Raw genomic sequence first — 26,511 nt, forward strand, 5'->3', positions numbered from 1 at the left:
CAATTTGATTGGGTGGGCCTGGTTCCCCATTGGATAGGCCTGTGTCCACCCATATCTACATCCCTGATGCAAACAGGTCATGAAGACTGAATTGCGAATAACAAATAGCCTACTAACCAAGACCTCGGACCAAACTTTTTCAATACCTGGTGCTACCAATGTCATTCTTCTGTGAGCTGCTACATACTAAAACCGGTTGAGAGCTGCACATTCTTGCGGTGTTCAGATGATATTCTGCTGAAACTAGGCTGTAAAGAGGCGCTCATTTGCGATTTTGTAGGCTACTTTGCGCATTTTTTCTCTATTGTACTACATAATTGATAAATCGTATACCTCCGCTACACTACTGTTATACGCATCAGTGGGGCTTAAGTGAGTATAAGCAATGCCCCCCCCCCAAAAAAAGTGTGTATACGGTTTTATACTGCGCATAGCGTCCACTACACCACTAACCCTTTGTGTTTTATAGAAAGTACACTCTCCTACATGAGTGCGCAGCTATTACCGTTCCTGTCCTTTCAGCGTCACGAACCTGTCACACACTGAAGGCTTAGGTCCAATAGGTTCGTCACTGCGCAAACATGTCTATGTTAGAAATAAAGACTGCGGGTATTAGTATTTCAAGAAAGGAGTGTATATATTTGGCCTGCCGAAGCGGTTTTATGCGCTTACTGAATGGAAGTTGATAATTATGCGTTTTTTTACTCCGCTGGTCTCGGCTGGTCTTGGGTAGAAATTATGAGTCCTTACTGTCCAAGACCGAGTACAAATGTATCCGACACCGAGACACTCAAAATGTGGTTTCGAGACCGGACAGACACCTGGTCTCAAGTACCACTACAACATTGTAGAGGAAAAAGTACAGTTCTACCTGATGACATTAAAAGTTAAAACATTTAAAAAAACGGTGATTTGCAAACACTATGAGATACGAGGTGACATTGGGAGCAAGAAAATACCCTCCCTTGGGCTAGACATTTCAAAACTTTATAAGTTCTAACTATTTAAATTAGCATACATTTGCACAAATCAATCCACTAAAAGCAATAGTAACTGTTCAAACTAGAGACATCAAACCAACTTTCACATGTTCAGGCTATCCTATCCTAAGTAATAAACCAATCAATTCTTTAATCTATCTATCTATACTTTTTCAACTATAACCATTTAAAATGTCCTTAAATTAACATAGGTTTGAATGAGAACCATAGGAATACAGAGGTAGCTATCCAAAATTATCCTGCTACTTTGACAATTAAGCTATAAGACCAACTTTAAATTGTTCAGGCTATCCTAACTTCAAATTGTTAAAAACCTTTATCAACGATAGATTAGCATGACAAACCGTAACTCTTGAACCGTTCAAGCTAGAGACACCAAACCAACTTTCACATGTTCAGGCTATCATATCTTATCATATCCAATCAATCCATCAATCAATCTTTCCATATACTTACTTTTTCAACTATAACCAGTCCCTACCTTTACTACTGCCTTCCCTGTAGCTCAGTTGGTAGAGCATGGTGTTTGCAACACCAGGGTTGTGGGTTCGATTCCCACGGGGGGCCAGCACTGAAGAAAAAAAAAAATGTATGAAATGTATGCATTCACTACTGTAAGTCACTCTGGATAAGAGTGTCTGCTAAATGACTAAAATGTAAAATGTACTGCAGTCACTACCACTACTATAACTATAACCTGTCCCTACCATTACTACTGCAGTCACTACCACTACTATAACTATAACCAGTCCCTACCATTACTACTGCAGTCACTACCACTACTATAACTATAACCAGTCCCTACCATTACTACAGCAGTCACTACCACTACTATAACTATAACCAGTCACTACCATTACTACTGCAGTCACTACCACTACTATAACTATAACCAGTCCCTACCATTACTACTGCAGTCCCTACCACTACTATAACTATAACCAGTCCCTACCATTAATACTGCAGTCACTACCACTACTATAACTATAACCAGTCCCTACCTTTACTACTGCAGTCACTACCACTACTATAACTATAACCAGTCCCTACCATTACTACTGCAGTCACTACCACTACTATAACTATAACCAGTCCCTACCATTACTACAGCAGTCACTACCACTACTATAACTATAACCAGTCACTACCATTACTACTGCAGTCACTACCACTACTATAACTATAACCAGTCCCTACCATTACTACTGCAGTCACTACCACTACTATAACCAGTCCCTACCATTACTACTGCAGTCACTACCACTACTATAACTATAACCAGTCCCTACCATTAATACTGCAGTCACTACCACTACTATAACTATAACCAGTCCCTACCATTACTACAGCAGTCACTACCACTACTATAACTATAACCAGTCCCTACCATTACTACTGCAGTCTCTACACCTACTATAACTATAACCAGTCCCTACCATTACTACTGCAGTCACTACCACTACTATAACCAGTCCCTACCATTACTACTGCAGTCACTACCACTACTATAACTATAACCAGTCCCTACCATTACTACTGCAGTCACTACCACTACTATAACCAGTCCCTACCATTACTACTGCAGTCACTACCACTACTATAACTATAACCAGTCCCTACCATTACTACTGCAGTCCCTACCACTACTATAACTATAACCAGTCCCTACCATTACTACAGCAGTCACTACCACTACTATAACTATAACCAGTCCCTACCATTACTACTGCAGTCACTACCACTACTATAACTATAACCAGTCCCTACCATTACTACAGCAGTCACTACCACTACTATAACTATAACCAGTCACTACCATTACTACTGCAGTCACTACCACTACTATAACTATAACCAGTCCCTACCATTACTACAGCAGTCACTACCACTACTATAACTATAACCAGTCCCTACCATTACTACTGCAGTCACTACCACTACTATAACCAGTCCCTACCATTACTACTGCAGTCACTACCACTACTATAACCAGTCCCTACCATTACTACTGCAGTCACTACCACTACTATAACTATAACCAGTCCCTACCATTACTACTGCAGTCTCTACCACTACTATAACTATAACCAGTCCCTACCATTACTACTGCAGTCACTACCACTACTATAACCAGTCCCTACCATACTACTGCAGTCACTACCACTACTATAACTATAACCAGTCCCTACCATTACTACTGCAGTCACTACCACTACTATAACCAGTCCCTACCATTACTACTGCAGTCACTACCACTACTATAACTATAACCAGTCCCTACCATTACTACTGCAGTCACTACCACTACTATAACTATAACCAGTCCCTACCATTACTACTGCAGTCCCTACCACTACTATAACTATAACCAGTCCCTACCATTAATACTGCAGTCACTACCACTACTATAACTATAACCAGTCCCTACCTTTACTACTGCAGTCACTACCACTACTATAACTATAATCAGTCCCTACCATTACTACTGCAGTCACTACCACTACTATAACTATAACCAGTCCCTACCATTACTACAGCAGTCACTACCACTACTATAACTATAACCAGTCACTACCATTACTACTGCAGTCACTACCACTACTATAACTATAACCAGTCCCTACCATTACTACTGCAGTCACTACCACTACTATAACCAGTCCCTACCATTACTACTGCAGTCACTACCACTACTATAACTATAACCAGTCCCTACCATTAATACTGCAGTCACTACCACTACTATAACTATAACCAGTCCCTACCATTACTACAGCAGTCACTACCACTACTATAACTATAACCAGTCCCTACCATTACTACTGCAGTCTCTACACCTACTATAACTATAACCAGTCCCTACCATTACTACTGCAGTCACTACCACTACTATAACCAGTCCCTACCATTACTACTGCAGTCACTACCACTACTATAACTATAACCAGTCCCTACCATTACTACTGCAGTCACTACCACTACTATAACCAGTCCCTACCATTACTACTGCAGTCACTACCACTACTATAACTATAACCAGTCCCTACCATTACTACTGCAGTCCCTACCACTACTATAACTATAACCAGTCCCTACCATTACTACAGCAGTCACTACCACTACTATAACTATAACCAGTCCCTACCATTACTACTGCAGTCACTACCACTACTATAACTATAACCAGTCCCTACCATTACTACAGCAGTCACTACCACTACTATAACTATAACCAGTCACTACCATTACTACTGCAGTCACTACCACTACTATAACTATAACCAGTCCCTACCATTACTACAGCAGTCACTACCACTACTATAACTATAACCAGTCCCTACCATTACTACTGCAGTCACTACCACTACTATAACCAGTCCCTACCATTACTACTGCAGTCACTACCACTACTATAACCAGTCCCTACCATTACTACTGCAGTCACTACCACTACTATAACTATAACCAGTCCCTACCATTACTACTGCAGTCTCTACCACTACTATAACTATAACCAGTCCCTACCATTACTACTGCAGTCACTACCACTACTATAACCAGTCCCTACCATACTACTGCAGTCACTACCACTACTATAACTATAACCAGTCCCTACCATTACTACTGCAGTCACTACCACTACTATAACCAGTCCCTACCATTACTACTGCAGTCACTACCACTACTATAACTATAACCAGTCCCTACCATTACTACTGCAGTCACTACCACTACTATAACTATAACCAGTCCCTACCATTACTACTGCAGTCCCTACCACTACTATAACTATAACCAGTCCCTACCATTAATACTGCAGTCACTACCACTACTATAACTATAACCAGTCCCTACCTTTACTACTGCAGTCACTACCACTACTATAACTATAATCAGTCCCTACCATTACTACTGCAGTCACTACCACTACTATAACTATAACCAGTCCCTACCATTACTACAGCAGTCACTACCACTACTATAACTATAACCAGTCACTACCATTACTACTGCAGTCACTACCACTACTATAACTATAACCAGTCCCTACCATTACTACAGCAGTCACTACCACTACTATAACTATAACCAGTCCCTACCATTACTACTGCAGTCTCTACACCTACTATAACCATAACCAGTCCCTACCATTACTACTGCAGTCACTACCACTACTATAACCAGTCCCTACCATTACTACTGCAGTCACTACCACTACTATAACTATAACCAGTCCCTACCATTACTACTGCAGTCACTACCACTACTATAACCAGTCCCTACCATTACTACTGCAGTCACTACCACTACTATAACTATAACCAGTCCCTACCATTACTACTGCAGTCCCTACCACTACTATAACTATAACCAGTCCCTACCATTACTACAGCAGTCACTACCACTACTATAACTATAACCAGTCCCGACCATTACTACTGCAGTCACTACCACTACTATAACTATAACCAGTCCATACCATTACTACTGCAGTCACTACCACTACTATAACTAAAACCAGTCCCTACCATTACTACTGCAGTCACTACCACTACTATAACTATAACCAGTCCCTACCATTACTACTGCAGTCACTACCACTACTATAACTATAACCAGTCCCTACCATTACTACTGCAGTCACTACCACTACTATAACTAAAACCAGTCCCTACCATTACTACTGCAGTCACTACCACTACTATAACTAAAACCAGTCCCTACCTTTACTACTGCAGTCACTACCACTACTATAACTATAAACAGTCCCTACAATTACTACTGCAGTCACTACCACTACTATAACTATAACCAGTCCCTACCATTACTACTGCAGTCACTACCACTACTATAACTATAACCAGTCCCTACCATTACTACTGCAGTCACTACCACTACTATAACTAAAACCAGTCCCTACCTTTACTACTGCAGTCACAACCACTACAATAACTATAACCAGTCCCTACCATTACTACTGCAGTCACTACCATTACTATAACTATAACCAGTCCCTACCATTACTACTGCAGTCACTACCACTACTATAACCAGTCCCTACCATTACTACTGCAGTCACTACCACTACTATAACCAGTCCCTACCATTACTACTGCAGTCACTACCACTACTATAACTAAAACCAGTCCCTACCTTTACTACTGCAGTCACTACCACTACTATAACTATAACCAGTCCCTACCATTACTACTGCAGTCACTACCACTACTATAACTATAACCAGTCCCTACCATTACTACTGCAGTCACTACCACTACTATAACTATAACCAGTCCCTACCATTACTACTGCAGTCACTACCATTACTATAACTATAACCAGTCCCTACCATTACTACTGCAGTCACTACCATTACTATAACTATAACCAGTCCCTACCATTACTACTGCAGTCCCTACCACTACTATAACTATAACCAGTCCCTACCATTACTACAGCAGTCACTACCACTACTATAACTATAACCAGTCCCGACCATCACTACTGCAGTCACTACCACTACTATAACTATAACCAGTCCCTACCATTACTACTGCAGTCACTACCACTACTATAACTAAAACCAGTCCCTACCATTACTACTGCAGTCACTACCACTACTATAACTATAACCAGTCCCTACCATTACTACTGCAGTCACTACCACTACTATAACTATAACCAGTCCCTACCATTACTACTGCAGTCACTACCACTACTATAACTAAAACCAGTCCCTACCATTACTACTGCAGTCACTACCACTACTATAACTAAAACCAGTCCCTACCTTTACTACTGCAGTCACTACCACTACTATAACTATAAACAGTCCCTACAATTACTACTGCAGTCACTACCACTACTATAACTATAACCAGTCCCTACCATTACTACTGCAGTCACTACCACTACTATAACTATAACCAGTCCCTACCATTACTACTGCAGTCACTACCACTACTATAACTAAAACCAGTCCCTACCTTTACTACTGCAGTCACAACCACTACAATAACTATAACCAGTCCCTACCATTACTACTGCAGTCACTACCATTACTATAACTATAACCAGTCCCTACCATTACTACTGCAGTCACTACCACTACTATAACCAGTCCCTACCATTACTACTGCAGTCACTACCACTACTATAACCAGTCCCTACCATTACTACTGCAGTCACTACCACTACTATAACTAAAACCAGTCCCTACCTTTACTACTGCAGTCACTACCACTACTATAACTATAACCAGTCCCTACCATTACTACTGCAGTCACTACCACTACTATAACTATAACCAGTCCCTACCATTACTACTGCAGTCACTACCACTACTATAACTATAACCAGTCCCTACCATTACTACTGCAGTCACTACCATTACTATAACTATAACCAGTCCCTACCATTACTACTGCAGTCACTACCATTACTATAACTATAACCAGTCCCTACCACTACTATAACTATAACCAGTCCCTACCATTACTACTGCAGTCAATACCACTACTATAACTATAACCAGTCCCTACCATTACTACTGCAGTCACTACCACTACTATAACTATAACCAGTCCCTACCATTACTACTGCAGTCACTACCACTACTATAACCAGTCCCTACCATTACTACTGCAGTCACTACCACTACTATAACCAGTCCCTACCATTACTACTGCAGTCACTACCACTACTATAACCAGTCCCTACCATTACTACTGCAGTCACTACCACTACTATAACTATAACCAGTCCCTACCATTACTACTGCAGTCACTACCACTACTATAACTATAACCAGTCCCTACCATTAATACTGCAGTCCCTACCACTACTATAACTATAACCAGTCCCTACCATTACTACTGCAGTCACTACCACTACTATAATTATAACCAGTCCCTACCATTACTACTGCAGTCACTACCACTACTATAACCAGTCCCTACCATTACTACTGCAGTCACTACCACTACTATAACTATAACCAGTCCCTACCATTACTACTGCAGTCACTACCACTACTATAACTATAACCAGTCCCTACCATTACTACTGCAGTCACTACCACTACTATAACCTGTCCCTACCATTACTACTGCAGTCCCTACCACTACTATAACTATAACCAGTCCCTACCATTACTACTGCAGTCACTACCACTACTATAACTATAACCAGTCCCTACCATTACTACTGCAGTCACTACCACTACTATAATTATAACCAGTCCCTACCATTACTACTGCAGTCACTACCACTACTATAACCAGTCCCTACCATTACTACTGCAGTCACTACCACTACTATAACTATAACCAGTCCCTACCATTACTACTGCAGTCACTACCACTACTATAACTATAACCAGTCCCTACCATTACTACTGCAGTCACTACCACTACTATAACCTGTCCCTACCATTACTACTGCAGTCCCTACCACTACTATAACTATAACCAGTCCCTACCATTACTACTGCAGTCACTACCACTACTATAACTATAACCAGTCCCTACCATTACTACTGCAGTCACTACCACTACTATAACTATAACCAGTCCCTACCATTACTACTGCAGTCACTACCACTACCACTACTATAACCAGTCCCTACCATTACTACTGCAGTCACTACCACTACTATAACTATAACCAGTCCCTACCATTACTACTGCAGTCACTACCACTACTATAACCAGTCCCTACCATTACTACTGCAGTCACTACCACTACTATAACTATAACCAGTCCCTACCATTACTACTGCAGTCACTACCACTACTATAACTATAACCAGTCCCTACCATTACTACTGCAGTCACTACCACTACTATAACTATAACCAGTCCCTACCATTAATACTGCAGTCACTACCACTACTATAACTATAACCAGTCCCTACCATTACTACTGCAGTCACTACCACTACTATAACTATAACCAGTCCCTACCATTACTACTGCAGTCACTACCACTACTATAACTATAACCAGTCCCTACCATTACTACTGCAGTCACTACCACTACCACTACTATAACCAGTCCCTACCATTACTACTGCAGTCACTACCACTACTATAACCAGTCCCTACCATACTACTGCAGTCACTACCACTACTATAACTATAACCAGTCCCTACCATTACTACTGCAGTCACTACCACTACTATAACCAGTCCCTACCATTACTACTGCAGTCACTACCACTACTATTACTATAACCAGTCCCTACCATTACTACTGCAGTCACTACCACTACTATAACTATAACCAGTCCCTACCATTACTACTGCAGTCCCTACCACTACTATAACTATAACCAGTCCCTACCATTAATACTGCAGTCACTACCACTACTATAACTATAACCAGTCCCTACCTTTACTACTGCAGTCACTACCACTACTATAACTATAATCAGTCCCTACCATTACTACTGCAGTCACTACCACTACTATAACTATAACCAGTCCCTACCATTACTACAGCAGTCACTACCACTACTATAACTATAACCAGTCACTACCATTACTACTGCAGTCACTACCACTACTATAACTATAACCAGTCCCTACCATTACTACAGCAGTCACTACCACTACTATAACTATAACCAGTCCCTACCATTACTACTGCAGTCTCTACACCTACTATAACCATAACCAGTCCCTACCATTACTACTGCAGTCACTACCACTACTATAACCAGTCCCTACCATTACTACTGCAGTCACTACCACTACTATAACTATAACCAGTCCCTACCATTACTACTGCAGTCACTACCACTACTATAACCAGTCCCTACCATTACTACTGCAGTCACTACCACTACTATAACTATAACCAGTCCCTACCATTACTACTGCAGTCCCTACCACTACTATAACTATAACCAGTCCCTACCATTACTACAGCAGTCACTACCACTACTATAACTATAACCAGTCCCGACCATTACTACTGCAGTCACTACCACTACTATAACTATAACCAGTCCCTACCATTACTACTGCAGTCACTACCACTACTATAACTAAAACCAGTCCCTACCATTACTACTGCAGTCACTACCACTACTATAACTATAACCAGTCCCTACCATTACTACTGCAGTCACTACCACTACTATAACTATAACCAGTCCCTACCATTACTACTGCAGTCACTACCACTACTATAACTAAAACCAGTCCCTACCATTACTACTGCAGTCACTACCACTACTATAACTAAAACCAGTCCCTACCTTTACTACTGCAGTCACTACCACTACTATAACTATAAACAGTCCCTACAATTAGTACTGCAGTCACTACCACTACTATAACTATAACCAGTCCCTACCATTACTACTGCAGTCACTACCACTACTATAACTATAACCAGTCCCTACCATTACTACTGCAGTCACTACCACTACTATAACTAAAACCAGTCCCTACCTTTACTACTGCAGTCACTACCACTACAATAACTATAACCAGTCCCTACCATTACTACTGCAGTCACTACCATTACTATAACTATAACCAGTCCCTACCATTACTACTGCAGTCACTACCACTACTATAACCAGTCCCTACCATTACTACTGCAGTCACTACCACTACTATAACCAGTCCCTACCATTACTACTGCAGTCACTACCACTACTATAACTAAAACCAGTCCCTACCTTTACTACTGCAGTCACTACCACTACTATAACTATAACCAGTCCCTACCATTACTACTGCAGTCACTACCACTACTATAACTATAACCAGTCCCTACCATTACTACTGCAGTCACTACCACTACTATAACTATAACCAGTCCCTACCATTACTACTGCAGTCACTACCATTACTATAACTATAACCAGTCCCTACCACTACTATAACTATAACCAGTCCCTACCATTACTACTGCAGTCAATACCACTACTATAACTATAACCAGTCCCTACCATTACTACTGCAGTCACTACCACTACTATAACTATAACCAGTCCCTACCATTACTACTGCAGTCACTACCACTACTATATCCAGTCCCTACCATTACTACTGCAGTCACTACCACTACTATAACCAGTCCCTACCATTACTACTGCAGTCACTACCACTACTATAACTATAACCAGTCCCTACCATTAATACTGCAGTCCCTACCACTACTATAACTATAACCAGTCCCTACCATTACTACTGCAGTCACTACCACTACTATAATTATAACCAGTCCCTACCATTACTACTGCAGTCACTACCACTACTATAACCAGTCCCTACCATTACTACTGCAGTCACTACCACTACTATAACTATAACCAGTCCCTACCATTACTACTGCAGTCACTACCACTACTATAACTATAACCAGTCCCTACCATTACTACTGCAGTCACTACCACTACTATAACTATAACCAGTCCCTACCATTACTACTGCAGTCACTACCACTACTATAACCAGTCCCTACCATTACTACTGCAGTCACTACCACTACTATAACTATAACCAGTCCCTACCATTACTACTGCAGTCACTACCACTACTATAACTATAACCAGTCCCTACCATTACTACTGCAGTCACTACCACTACTATAACCAGTCCCTACCATTACTACTGCAGTCCCTACCACTACTATAACTATAACCAGTCCCTACCATTACTACTGCAGTCACTACCACTACTATAACTATAACCAGTCCCTACCATTACTACTGCAGTCACTACCACTACTATAACTATAACCAGTCCCTACCATTACTACTGCAGTCACTACCACTACTATAACTATAACCAGTCCCTACCATTACTACTGCAGTCACTACCACTACTATAACCAGTCCCTACCATTACTACTGCAGTCACTACCACTACTATAACTATAACCAGTTCCTACCATTACTACTGCAGTCACTACCACTACTATAACCAGTCCCTACCATTACTACTGCAGTCACTACCACTACCACTACTATAACCAGTCCCTACCATTAATACTGCAGTCACTACCACTACTATAACTATAACCAGTCCCTACCATTACTACTGCAGTCACTACCACTACTATAACTATAACCAGTCCCTACCATTACTACTGCAGTCACTACCACTACTATAACTATAACCAGTCCCTACCATTACTACTGCAGTCACTAGCACTACTATAACTATAACCAGTCCCTACCATTACTACTGCAGTCAGTACCACTACTATAACTATAACCAGTCCCTACCATTAATACTGCAGTCACTACCACTACTATAACTATAACCAGTCCCTACCATTACTACTGCAGTCACTACCACTACTATAACTATAACCAGTCCCTACCATTACTACTGCAGTCACTACCACTACCACTACTATAACTATAACCAGTCCCTACCATTACTACTGCAGTCACTACCACTACCACTACTATAACCAGTCCATACCATTACTACTGCAGTCACTACCACTACTATAACTATAACCAGTCCCTACCATTACTACTGCAGTCACTACCACTACTATAACTATAACCAGTCCCTACCATTACTACTGCAGTCACTACCACTACTATAACTATAACCAGTCCCTACCATTACTACTGCAGTCACTAGCACTACTATAACTATAACCAGTCCCTACCATTACTACTGCAGTCACTACCACTACTATAACTATAACCAGTCCCTACCATTAATACTGCAGTCACTACCACTACTATAACTATAACCAGTCCCTACCATTACTACTGCAGTCACTACCACTACTATAACTATAACCAGTCCCTACCATTACTACTGCAGTCACTACCACTACTATAACTATAACCAGTCCCTACCATTACTACTGCAGTCACTACCACTACAATAACTTATTTCACAACCATAAATACTCTGATTTAGAGGGGTTGGGTTAAATGCGGAAGACACATTTCAGTTGAATGCATTCAGTGGTACAACTGACTAGGTATCCCCCTTTCCATTTTAAGCTAGCTAGCAAGCACACCACATTTTCTTCAGGAAATGTACTTTCCTAGTTGCACTTGATACTTCTGTGTTGATCGAACCTAAACTCATCTGTTTTTGCATAAATGATTAAAACAGCCTTTGCAGTCTGAAGTGTTGATTCACTCTTATCCCCACTTACTATATGAGATCAATATATCTACAGATCCTGCAAATAGAAAGACAAATTGTCATCCTCTTGGACGAGAAGAAAGAGACTAAACAAATCAAGCAAATGCTACGCCTATAATTGTTTTCATTAAAACATCCCAATATATATAGAAATATATTGTAGCACTGACTGGTGTACTATGTCTGAAAACATCACAGCACATTTAATGGCATAAAAAACGAGCATGAAGTACAGTTCAGAAATACGGAGGGTAAAATGTTTAACAACAGAATACATTAACCATATCTTTCCACAATCAGACAACCCAGTTACACATCACGTGCTGTAACACTGAATAACAGTCTGAACACATTTACATTTGAGTTATTCTGCAGAGGCTCTTATCCAGAGCGACTTACAGGAGCAATTAGGGTTAAGTACCTTGACAGATTTTTCACCTTGTTGGCTTGGGGATTCGAACCATCGACAATTCGGTTACTGGTCCAACACTCTTAAAACCACTAGACTACCTGCCGTCCCAGGTGAATCCATCTCAGAGAGTGGTCTCTCTTCACTTTAGCAAGCGGTTCAACAACACTTCACATCAACACTTTACAACAATATCATACAGTACGCATCATGACAGAGTAACAAATAGAAAGGAGAAACAAACAGGGCCAGTTGGAGGAGCCATGCTGTAGTTGTGGAGGTCCCTCTTCTCCATCAAACAAACAGGGCCAGTTGGAGGAGCCATGCTGTAGTTGTGGAGGTCCCTCTTCTCCATCACAATCCTTCATCGTAAGCCTTTCATTCATTTCATTTCATTATTCTGATATGATCTGTTTAGAAACATATGGACAATATATGTTTATAAATATATGGACAATTCATGAGATGATAGTTACAACAACAAACAGCCTCAACAATGAGACCTGAAGTTCCACAACGACACTAGAAAAGTACAGCACTAGAGGGTTAAGAGTAGGGGAGATGAATCATCATCAACATTATACCTGTTACAGAATGAATACAGTCTCCCCTGCTCCAAACCCATCAACAACATCATCAAGTCCACCACAGTGACATAAACTAATGTGAGCTCACATGATACTTACTGTGCAATTTGCTCTATGGGTAAGGTAGAACAAAACAGAATGATTCAATATTGCTGCCAAAATTCCATCAGAAAAAAGTACACGTACATGCACGCACACACAGTCATGTACCTTGTAGCCAGTCGACCCCCTCCTGTAGGCCCTCTCCTTTTACAGCATTACTGGCACTGAAACAGAGGGACAGATTTTAGTAACCTATCCCAACACAACTGTGTGTGTCTGTACCTGCTTGTGCGTGTGATAGAGTTGTGTCCTACCAGATGTGCCAGGGTTTGTCCTTGATGTTCTCCAGTCAGAGCAGCTGAGACACTTTGACTGAAGACATGGCTTCTCTCAGATCACTCTTATTAGCAAAGAGCAGCACAGGCATCCTCCTACTGCACATGTCTGAAGGGAGAAGGAACACCAGGGAACAGGTGAAGAACGTTTGTCTGTCTGTCTTTCTCCCCTTCTCTCCCTCTCTTACTCTCGCTCTTCCTGTCTCTCTCTCTTTCTTACCGTCTCATTCTCTTACCTTGGTGATTGAGAAGAGTATCAAGCTCCTCTTTGGCAACGACCATTCGTAACTTGTCTCCACTATCGATGACAAATATGATGGCGTGACTCTCTCTGTGGACACCACAACAGAAAACGATGTCATCAACCAGGGATAGGAGGAGCAACAGGGTAAAAAACACAATGTGTTTCTCTACATCAGGGGTAAGCAAGTAGATTCAGAGCGAATGGCTGGGGGGCGGTAACTCTTGGAGATAGATTTAGGGTTGGGTAACCACTAAAACTGCTCTACAGGCAATCTGGTTACTCTAAGTTTAGAGGTAAGGCACCTCTGGATTAAAACGTCATGTCATATCATGCAGTTCTTTATAGATAAACAGTGCAGGTGTAAAGTCTTACTTGTAGTAATGTTCCCATAGGTTTCTATATCTGCTCTGACCAGACATGTCAAACACTGTGAAGGACAAACTTTGTAGAGACAAAACACATGTTATGCATCAACAAACGCTCTATAGTAATATAATTATTATTACTTTTCCTAGTTCACTAAGTTAATCATAGTTCACATTACAAGTTAATTACTACCTTGAACTCTTGAATTTTTCTATATTGAAGCCAATAGTTGGGACAATGTCTTGTGTCTGGGTCTGTGATACGCACACACAAACAAAACGCAGACAGACAAAAAATAACTGAAGTGTATCAAAAATAAATGCCAAAAAGGGGGAAAAAGGCTGTACTGACCTTCACCTGACTAACATGTCTCCAATCGTCTGAGAGTGGGCCATATAAGCTTAGCTGAAAACAAGCAAGCAGTGGATAATTGCAGCGCAACGAATGCAATAACACATAGGTCTTATATATAAGCACAATGTGATAACACTCACAGCTCGTATGTATAACCACAATGTGATAACACACAGCTCGTATGTGTAACCACAATGTGATAACACACAGCTCGTATGTGTAACCACAATGTGATAACACTCACAGCTCGTATGTGTAACCACAATGCGATAACACACAGCTCGTATGTGTAACCACAATGTGATAACACTCACAGCTCGTATGTGTAACCACAATGCGATAACACTCACAGCTCGTATGTGTAACCACAATGCGATAACACTCACAGCTCGTATGTGTAACCACAATGCGATAACACACAGCTCGTATGTGTAACCACAATGCGATAACACTCACAGCTCGTATGTGTAACCACAATGAGATAACACACAGCTCGTATGTGTAACCACAATGTGATAACACTCACAGCTCGTATGTGTAACCACAATGCGATAACACTCACAGCTCGTATGTGTAACCACAATGCGATAACACTCACAGCTCGTATGTGTAACCACAATGCGATAACACTCACAGCTCGTATGTGTAACCACAATGCGATAACACACAGCTCGTATGTGTAACCACAATGTGATAACACACAGCTCGTATGTATAACCACAATGCGATAACACAGCTCGTATGTATAACCACAATGTGATAACACTCACAGCTCGTATGTGTAACCACAATGTGATAACACTCACAGCTCGTATGTATAACCACAATGCGATAACACAGCTCGTATGTGTAACCACAATGTGATAACACACAGCTCGTATGTATAACCACAATGTGATAACACTCACAGCTCGTATGTGTAACCACAATGTGATAACACACAGCTCGTATGTGTAACCACAATGTGATAACACACAGCTCGTATGTGTAACCACAATGTGATAACACACACAGCTCGTATGTGTAACCACAATGTGATAACACTCACAGCTCGCATATGTAACCACAATGTGATAACACACAGCTCGTATGTGTAACCACAATGCGATAACACTCACAGCTCTTATAATCAGTGGTGTAGCGGAGGTTAAACGCAAGTAAACACAATTTACTCACCTTTATTTTTGCATGACTGTACACCCACCTTTTGGGAAAGAATTCATGGAATGTATAGGGAACGTAACTTTTTTCACCGCGACTGGCATCAGTTTAGCCTATGTTTTTTGTTTACCACTACATCACTGCTTATAACCACAATGCATACAATTCACAGCTCTAATATACACTATATATACAAAAGTATGTGGACACCCCTTCAAATTAGTGGATTCGCCTACTTCAGCCACCCCCGTTGCTGACAGGTGTATAAAATTCAATGGCCTTACTAAAGAGCTCAGTGACTTTCAACCTGACACCGTCATAGGATGCCACCTTTCCAACAAGTCAGTTCATCAAATTTCTGCCCTGCTAGAGCTGCCCCGGTCAACTGTATGTGCTATTATTGTGAAGTGGAAACATCTAGGAGCAACAATGGTTAAGTTGCAAAGTGGTAGGCCACACAAGCTCACAGAATGGGACCGCAGAGTGCTGAAGCGCGTGAAAATCATCTATCCTCAGTTGCAACACTCACTACTTTACTGACTTTGACTTTATTGTCCCCATTGGGAAATGTTGTAAGTTCCAAACTAAGTTCCAAACTGCCTCTGGAAGCAACATCAGCACAAGAACTGTTCGTTGGGAGCTTCATGAAATGGGTTTCCATGGCCGAGCAGCCGCACACAAGCCTCAGATCCCCATGCACAATGCCAAGCGTCGGCTGGAATGGTGTAAAGCTTTCCGCCATTGGGCTCTGGAGCAGTGGAAACGTGTTCCCTGGAATGATGAATCATGCTTCACCATCTGGCAGTCAGACGGATGAATCTGGGTTTGGCGGATGCCAGAACACTACCTGCCCGAATGCATAATGCCAGCTGTAAGGTTTGGTGGAGGAGGAATAATGGTCTGGGGCTGTTTTTCATGGTTCGTGCTAGGCCCCTTAGTTCCAGTGAAGGGAAATCAACACTACAGCATACAAAAATGGCATTCTAGACGATTCTGAGCTTCCAACTTTGTGAAGGCCATTTTCTGTTTCAGCATGACAATGCCCCCGTGCACAAAGCGAGGTTCATACAGAAATTGTTTGTCAAGATCAGTGTGGAAGAACTTGACCGGCCTGCACAGATCCCTGACCTCAACCCCATTGAACACCCTCAACTCCACTGAACACCTTTGGGATGAATTGGAACGCTGCCTGCGAGCCAGGCCTAATTGCCCAACATCAGTAATGGTCTTGTAGCTGAATGAAAGGAAGTCCCCGCAGCAATGTTCCAACATTTAGTGGAAAGCCTTCCCAGAAGACTGGAGGCTGTTATAGCAGCAAAGGGGGGACCAACTCCATATTAATTCCCATGATTTTGGAATAGATTGTTCAACGACTTTTGGTCATATAGTGTATAACCACAATGGTTAACACTCACAGCGCTTATGTATAACCACCATCTCCATGGCTCAGCTCACTCAACTCAGATACACAACTCCGTCTCTTTCCATTGACAGGCCAGCGCGCAAAAGACGCGCGCGCCTACAGTAGGCCACCACATTAATACGTTTCAATTTAGAACACAATCAAATACATCAGTCAATGGACTACAGTATGCCTATATGGTCAATTATAGTTAGGCCATGTCAGTGGACTTACATTACTGGGTTTGAGTTGGTTGATGATGGTGGTTTTTCCGCTGTTGTCCAGTCCCAAACACAACACGTTCACTTCTTTCTTCTTCAGACCCAGCCATCCCGACAGTTTATCTAACATGCCCATTTGTCCTGCATAAAACATCCGATCCTAAGGTTTAAATGTGGATTGGGTATAGGCCACCTACCCCCTCAATATATATTTGAAAGTTTCTACCATTTCTCGCTGCAATTTAGTCTAATGTTCTAAAATAGAATGTTGCCATGGATATGAGGACTAGGTAACTTGACAGCAGGTTGGCAGTCCAGTCTGTGAATAAGCCTATTAGAGTGAATTAATGCTCTGAACCTACTGCTGACCTGACTCACAGTATGGGGTGATTCTGAGATGGACATTAGATAATGTCAACTTCATGAGGACAGGTTTATTACATAGGCCTACAGTAGCCTATACGTATTCCAGTCATGCTGAATATGTACAGGCTACTGGTGTTTTTATATATACTTTTTATAGTAGTAGCCTATACATTAAAAAAACTAGTTGATTATTAATTATTTAACACACATCACGAGTCAAGACAATAGCAGAACTTGGTTTTCTCTTGCTTTATCCGTAGTTGATAAATTAAACACAAGCAGTAAACAAACTGTTGGATATCCACAACATCGCCATAGCTCTAATAATGGTACTGAGTGGCGCAGTGGTCTAAGACACTGCATCTCAGTGCAAGAGGCGTCACTGCAGTCAGTACTTGCTTCAAATCCAGGCTGCATCACATCCGACCGTGACTGGGAGTCCCATAGGGCGGCGCACAATTGGCCCAGCGTCGTCCGGAGTAGGCTGTTATTGTAAATAAAAATGTGTTCTTAACTGACTTGCCTAGCTAAATAAAGGTTAAATAAAAAGTGAAACAATCATGCATGGTCCAACTGCCCCATCTGCTGGCTAGCATTAAAAGTCCACCTGAAATACAGTATATTCTACAAACATTTCAGGACACTGGTGGACAAAATATTTCCAGTGATGTAGAGGTAACAAAAAAATATATGTGTAAACTGATCGCCAGTCACGGTGAAAAAAGTTATGCTCTCTATACCTTCAATAGATTTTTCCAAAGTTGAGTAAAGTGTCAAGCAAAATAAAAAAGTTGGGTAAACTGCATTTATTTGCGTTTACACTCCAATACACCAATGAAGACTTCCAGTAAATACAGCCATGTTCAACCAGATACCCTTCTCATGGGGAGGGACAGTTTGATGGCACAGTACTGGGGGAGGCATCATCTGATGGAACAGTACCCGTAAACAATGCCTCCTATAAGAACATGCCATCCATAGAATGAAACAGTCAGTAATAACAAGACATCTAACCACCAGTACCGTTCACCTTTATTTGCAAATAAATATCAGTTTTAAACTGCCTCTTACAGTGTGCAAGATCTACCACGTCTCTTTGAAAATGATAGAAAAATAAAATACTACAATTATAAGTATACTTGTACTTTGTACAAAAGAGCCTTCTCCCTTTGCTCAGCAGTAAGACATGCTAAACAGCCTGATCTGGCTTCTCCTTCCAGGAGGAGCCAAGTGTGTCCTCCCTCTGAGAGGTCTGTCTGTGAACACCTGCTGGACAGGTGAGCTCCAGCCCGGTAGAAGTTGCCTCAAAACACAGATCTAGGATCAGCCTAGCCTACCTCCATCCTTACCTCAACCATTAAGGGGTAAAATTGTAAACTGACCTTCGTTCAGTTTCCAGGGACAACTTCCTTCTACTCCGTACAGACTCCTGCTCCTGAACATACTGTATACTGTAGGTGTGTGTGTGACCGACTGGGTTTGAACCCGGGTCGTCTGTGCTCCACAAGACTGTGTTACCCTGCTGAGTTAAAGCTTAAGCATTTGCTTCGGGGAGCTAATGCAAGTCTTCAGGTTTCAGGCAGAGTTTGGGGTGGTTCACCTCTGCTACCTGTGGATCTGGAGAGGTTTATGGGATATTAAAATGCGGTTGAGGGCCATATAGCGATAAAGAGATGTGTATATATATGACTTTGGTGCTGCTGTCTCTGTGCGTCTGTCACCGAGCAGAACACACCTCTCTATCTGTCTCTAGCATGGCATACATGCGAGTCTTGACAGCAAACACATATCATGACACCAACCACTGTATGCCAAACAGCCTTGGTTTCCATTCCTACTATATACATTGTTTTCCAACAGCTGCCATAAGTCTTTAGCATTGCACAATTGGCCTGTAGAGCTAGCATGTTAGCATGTAACAGAGTCTGTTGAGGTTTGCTGACAATCTGCTCTCAATGTCTATAGGTCCATAAGAGACTATCATTTATTTATTTCTCTTATCGTAGTTACTGAGATGACTGCATATATTGCTCATTTAGATAAAATGCTAAATAAATAAAGATAGTATCCAGATTTACTAGGGCGCTCACATACAAGACAGCACAGATATAAATATTATTTTAGGATTATAATCGATAAATTGCTCTATACACTTAAAACATTCAGAAATCCTCCGCACTTCCAAAGCGGACTCATCTTCTTCTTCAAGTATTAGCATACCCAGATACTCTGGAGAGGTTAAAAAACGCAACGAGAATACCTTGTGATAGCGCTTACTTATCAAACTTCAAAATAATTCATATCATATTAATTAAGGACAATCCTTTTGATTAGTCGTCTGTTAGCAGCTACATCATGGTCACAAAAACATGTAGTAGATCACGTTCCCAAATCTACAGCTCTACCGTATAATAAGTACTGATGCTGCAACAAGGCATACATTCCCCAGGGGCAGCCAGTACTCAGAGTCAGAGTCCTGTCCCTGTCTGTATTGTCCTATCTCTGGCTGAAGCAGGTTCAGGTGTACAAAACAGTCTGGCTTTATGGAGTTTCTGCATCAAGGTCCAAGTGTGTGGTAGTTTGAATATGAGAGGCCTCCGGGCTGAGATGGTCCGTCTGTACGCCTGTCTGAGGCTGTCTGTCTGTCTCTCTCGCTCTCTGTCCATCTGTCTGTTTTAAGGTCTCATACATGGAAGCCATTCTCGTGTAATAGCTGCAGTCGGAGGGTCTGAATGCTGCTGACGATCCTCCTCTGGTGACCAATCAACACCACCCCGATCCTCCGCACGTCTCTAGGGGGAGAGAGAAGACGCACGCACGCACGCACCCACCCACCCACCCACCCACCCACCCACCCACCCACCCACCCACCCACCCACCCACACACACACACACACACACACACACACACACACACACACACACACACACACACACACACACACAATTGGTTAGGGGAAATTGTTGGGTTAACTTAAGGTATTGGAAGGATAAGGTGGGCAGGCAGTGCAACGGTAATGTTTAGTTAAAGTTAGAGTAACATTAGAGTAATGTTTGAAGTAGGGAACAGTCCCTCCACTCACTCAATACTCATCTGTGCCACAGAGTCCAGTGTGCTGAATCCTGCTGCCACAAAGCTACTCTTGTATTGGCTCATCTTGATGGAATCCAACCAATCCCCGATGGAGATGAACATGTGGTAGTCCACCACCTCTCCTGGGGACTCTGCTAGACTGACACATGGATCAAACAAAAGAGAATATAATAAGAACTAAAAAGGTTTCACTGCGGGTGAAATCAGAATGTCTGTTAAATGACATGAATGTGATGTACCCCTGTATATCTTCCACCAGGGCCAGCAGGCTGCTGGGGTTCCTGATCAGCTTGTCCAGGAAGGAGACCACATCAGTGAACTTGGGCCTCTGGCTCCTCTCCTTCTGCCAGCAGTGTAGCATCAGCTGGTGTAGAACCACGGGGCAGCCCATTGGAGCAGGGAGACGGTAGCCCTCCTCTATGGACAGGATCACCTGGGGTGGATGAAGGGAGAGAATGAGCACGCACACACTACTCGCTCATGTCATCCAGCCATTTCAGGAAGTGTGTACTATGCCAGTATTACTACAGTATATCAGAGCTACTGTAAGCATGCCTCCAGGGTGTGTTAGGGGGGCTGTGTGAATATAACAGCCTGTTCATTTGGCCTGTAGCCTTGATGTCCTCTCTGAGCCCTGACGGGTGGCAGGATGGGGCGGAGGGGTGATGAGGCAGAGGCAGCCACAGTCAGGGATTGGCGGGGGCGTTTGTCTTGGAAAGCACTTCTAAGCAATTCCCCAGCAGCACAATCCCCATGAGGCCAGGGGCTGTGTGTGTGCTGGTGTGCGCTGTAAGGAGCTGAGGGGGATTACCAAGGAGCTTTCACACTCCACAGGGAGACGGGATGAATCCCCTCCATCCCTCTGACGATTGACCTGAGACCGTGAGGTCAGTCAGCCAGGGTCTGACTCCACAACTTTTAAACCCCTCCGTTGGCCAGTCTCTCTCTCTCTCTCTCTCTCTCTCTCTCTCTCTCGCTCTCTCTCTCTCTCTTTCTCTCTCCCTCTCTCTCTCCCTCCAGTGGAATCACAAACTTTAGATATTATACAGTAAAGACACTCATAAGGAGTGTGTTTCACGATACCCAATCCTTATTAAGACTCCCAGGTTAACTCCATAGAGAAGACGTCATCCACAACTCACATCCTGATTGGACATCTCCCAGTAAGGCCGCTCCCCATATGACATCACTTCCCACATGACGATACCGTAGCTCCAGGCATCACTGGCTGATGAGAACTTCCTGTAGGAGATGGCCTCTGGAGCTGTCCACCTGATAGGGATCTTACCTCCCTGGTCTCACACACACACACACACACACACACACACACACACACACACACACACACACACACACACACACACACACACACACACACACACGTACGTCAGGTTCCATCTGGTTTGTGACAATGCATGCTTGAGGAAATATGTGCAATTGACAGACCATATGTTAAACAGTCTCAGTTTGAATGCACTTCTCTGAAGTCTCTCAACGTGTACAAACACATTTTCACAGTTTGAGACTTTGTGTCAAAGAACAAATAAATGCTCTGAGCTGCTTTAACAGCAGAACTAACCTTCCTCCTGGCCTTTCTCCCTCTACTATCTTTCTATCTCTTCAGATGAGGGCAAGAGTAAAATCACCAGTCTGCACAAATCCTCAGTCCATATTATGGCTGTGACCCAACCTGCTCCCCACTCTCTTCCCCTACTCTCGACCCCTGTCCCCTCACCCTACCAAACCAAAGTTCTGTCGAGCGGAAAATCATTTACAGATGCCCCCAAAAGCAAAATATCCTTTCTGTTCTCTCTTCCCCGTTTTCTTCCAGAATACACCACTTCCCCTCAGAGTGACCCTGAGAATAGAGGTCACTAGAGGTCACGACGAGGGCATGCAGACTCAGAGAACTGTGTGTTTTTGGAACAGACAGACTATACACAACAGAAATAGAACAAAATAAGAGCAGTTGATCGAGTGCAAAGAAAGATGAGTGAAAGCTATTGAAACCACAGATAAGGTCAGGGGAAGCTCCTAGTTACCGTGGTGGTGTAAGCAGCCTCGGGGTCGTCCTCCAGGACTCTGGACAGGCCGAAGTCAGACACCTTACACACCAGGTTGCTGTTCACCAGGATATTACGAGCGGCCAGGTCTCTGTGGACGTAACCCATGTCAGACAGGTACCTCATGCCCGACGCGATGCCACGCAGCATGCCCACCAACTGGATCACTGTGAAGTGACCGTCGTGCTTCTAATAGAGAGAGGGACACAAGAGAGTGAGATTTTCATTTGTTATGTCTTTCTGTTCGTTTATAATTGAGAATCAATAAACAAATGGTATTTGCTTCTCACCCTCAGGAAAGAGTCCAGAGATCCATTCTCCATGTACTCCACCACAATCATCACAGGTCTGCCTGAAATCACAGCACCCCCAGGTCAGTCAGATGTGCTAGAGATGTGACTGGAATAGGAGCCTGCCCCCACCCAGCTCACCCGTGTCTGAGCAGCAGAACCTTCCTCTACAGTAATGCTACTAGCCAAGCAGTAGTCATCTCTTGCATACTGTCTGTGTATCATCATTGTGTCAATATTTGCTGCAGAGCGTAACCAAGAGGAACAAATGAACACTAGCTCAGGTTTCCCTGTGTTTCATTAATCCCTGTTTGCTGAAGGACTCAGAGTGGAGTTACTCTCAGTATGGTGGTTAATAGAAGATTAGACCGGGGGTTAGAATAGATACTTTATTCTAGATTTCTGTGTTTAATGGACATTTGGCCCAGCCCCTCCAGACACTCAAACATTGAGAGGCTCAGGGTCAGCAATGGTACAGCACCGTTGGAGCAGATTGTGGTTTAACCTTGCTCAAGGGTTGGTACTCTCTCTAGCATCTAGGCTACCTGCTGCCCACATTTGCATCTGCACGTTGTTTCCCAGTCAGAGTCTATGAGCCTGGGGAGGGATTAGCATTAGCCTTTAGCATCAACATGCTGTTTTCCTGTTAGAGTCCATGGGCCTGGGGAGGGATTAGCATTAGCCTTTAGCATCAACATGCTGTTTTCCTGTCAGAGTCCATGGGCCTGGGGAGGGATTAGCGTTAGCCTTTAGCATTAGCACGCTGTTTCACTGTGGGCCTGGGGAGAGTGGACCGTAATCCACCATTGGATTAATTAACATCCTGTTTGATTAACAGCCTGTTCTAATTATTGGCCACTGTTATTACTCTTTAGTCACACCAGGGAGGAGAGGTAGACAGGCGGGAGGTCAAGGGAGTAGGAGATGAGGAGCCACGGTAAGGGCAGAGAGAGAAGAGAGAGGAGGGGCCCGGGAGGGAGAGGGAGTCAGGACAGCAGAAAGGAGGAGGCCGGGGTGAGGACAAAGGGGTATTTATCGGCTGTCTCCCCCTGCCTCCCATGGGGCACACATCTCCTCTCTGTGATCCCCCAGTGGGTGAGTGTGCTGCTGAGTGCACTAATTACAGGATTACACACAACAGAGAGACAGAGACAGCTCTGGACAGCTTAATATAGTCTAATAATATGCATTAAAGACAGGTCTTTCATTAGAAATCATACAACCAAATCACAGTGATCCATAAAACTACACATTTAATCAAACAACGTTTTTCACTGTTTCAGAGCCCATTGATTTGTGTTATGTTTCCTGTCTGTTGTGTTGTCCATCCATTGACACAGAGTGAGTGCCACGGCTCCATGGTAATGAATGAGAGGGAACAATATAGGAAACCCCACTGTTCAAACTCATCAGACATTTCACAGCTCCTGCTTCATTCACACTACAGCTGATTGGTTCTGTCGATCGCTCGTTTAGCTTCGCTAAAGTGACATTGTGTTTACTCCTCACAGTATCCTGTTAATTGGGGTAATTGGCCCAACAGTCTGGCAGTAAGGACAGGCCCGCTGTGAGACTGTAATATCAGAATATACAATCTGAGATGTGAAAAGAAACAGGACGGGAGGTTCTAAAGTGTGACCCCGCCACGGCTGGATCAGAAGCAGGCCTCAGTCAGGGGTCCTTGTCATGATTACTTGGTTTCCAGTAAAATGTACTATTTCAATTGTATCACACTTTTTGGAGGACTGAGTTTCAGTTAACTAATGGCTATTTAATGAATTCTTCAAGACATGGTTCAGTTTGAGTGAAATAACATTGGCGCTGACATCCCTGGCCTGCTGCTCGGCTATAGTGAGAGAGGTAGGGGGCAGGCCAGGACCCTCAGTATCTGGCTCAGCTATAGGCCAGTGATTTCTTCAGCTAGCCAGGCCGGACCTGAGTGGGGGCTCTGTGAGGCAGTCAGTAAGTCAGCCAGCCAGGTTAGAGAGAGAGAGAGAGAGTGAAGCAGTGGTGAATGGGGGCTGGAGATATAGAGCAGTGATCAGAGGCTGTCTGTCCATGGTGCTGACCAGATTACACTTCTCTCTCTATCAGCTCTGGGCTTCAGAGAGGACCAGGCCTGAGTTCTCCATGTAAACCTCTCTCTATCTCTACCTCTCTCTCTCTCTTTATCTCTACCTCTCTCTCTCTATCTCTCTCTCTCTACCTCTCTCTCTCTATCTCTACCTCTCTCTCTCTCTCTCTCTCTCTACCTCTATCTCTACCTCTCTCTCTCTCTCTCTATCTCTCTCTCTCTCTCTACCTCTATCTCTACCTCTCTCTCTCTACCTCTCTCTCTTCCTCTCTCAATTCAATTCAAGGGGCTTCATTGGCATGGGAAACATATGTTAACATTGCCAAAGCAAGTGAAGTAGATAATATACAAAAGTGAAATAAACA

At 42.9% G+C, this 26,511-nt stretch overlaps 2 protein-coding genes across 3 annotated transcripts in view; both read right to left on the reverse strand.

Moving 5' to 3' along the window:
- Positions 1–14,344: 14,344 nt before the first annotated feature.
- On the reverse strand, positions 14,345–18,564 carry LOC115155346 (ADP-ribosylation factor-like protein 6). Its single transcript, XM_029701914.1, has 6 exons — positions 18,273–18,564; positions 15,314–15,375; positions 15,128–15,196; positions 14,748–14,842; positions 14,491–14,620; positions 14,345–14,400 (listed from the first exon to the last, which is right to left on the reverse strand). Exons 1-5 carry the CDS (start codon positions 18,411–18,413, stop codon positions 14,526–14,528), a joined length of 462 nt encoding a protein of 153 aa, XP_029557774.1. The 5' UTR covers positions 18,414–18,564; the 3' UTR covers positions 14,345–14,400; positions 14,491–14,525.
- Positions 18,565–19,416: 852 nt separating this feature from the next.
- The window catches only part of LOC115155738 (ephrin type-A receptor 6), a 198,636-nt gene continuing 191,541 nt past the window's right edge, over positions 19,417–26,511 (reverse strand). Inside the window, exons 13-18 of one of the 2 annotated variants that reach the window (XM_029702647.1) lie at positions 24,073–24,134; positions 23,762–23,971; positions 22,862–23,011; positions 21,959–22,152; positions 21,709–21,858; positions 19,417–21,417 (exon numbers count right to left, since the gene is read on the reverse strand). In XM_029702647.1, coding sequence (XP_029558507.1) covers positions 21,309–21,417; positions 21,709–21,858; positions 21,959–22,152; positions 22,862–23,011; positions 23,762–23,971; positions 24,073–24,134 — 875 coding nt within the window. In that variant the 3' untranslated portion in view covers positions 19,417–21,308. The remainder of the gene's footprint in view (positions 21,418–21,708; positions 21,859–21,958; positions 22,153–22,861; positions 23,012–23,761; positions 23,972–24,072; positions 24,135–26,511) is intronic. The other variant, XR_003868121.1, reaches the window with a different exon arrangement.

This window comes from Salmo trutta, chromosome 20 (assembly GCF_901001165.1).
Source record: "Salmo trutta chromosome 20, fSalTru1.1, whole genome shotgun sequence".
Taxonomy (NCBI): Eukaryota; Metazoa; Chordata; class Actinopteri; order Salmoniformes; family Salmonidae; genus Salmo; species Salmo trutta.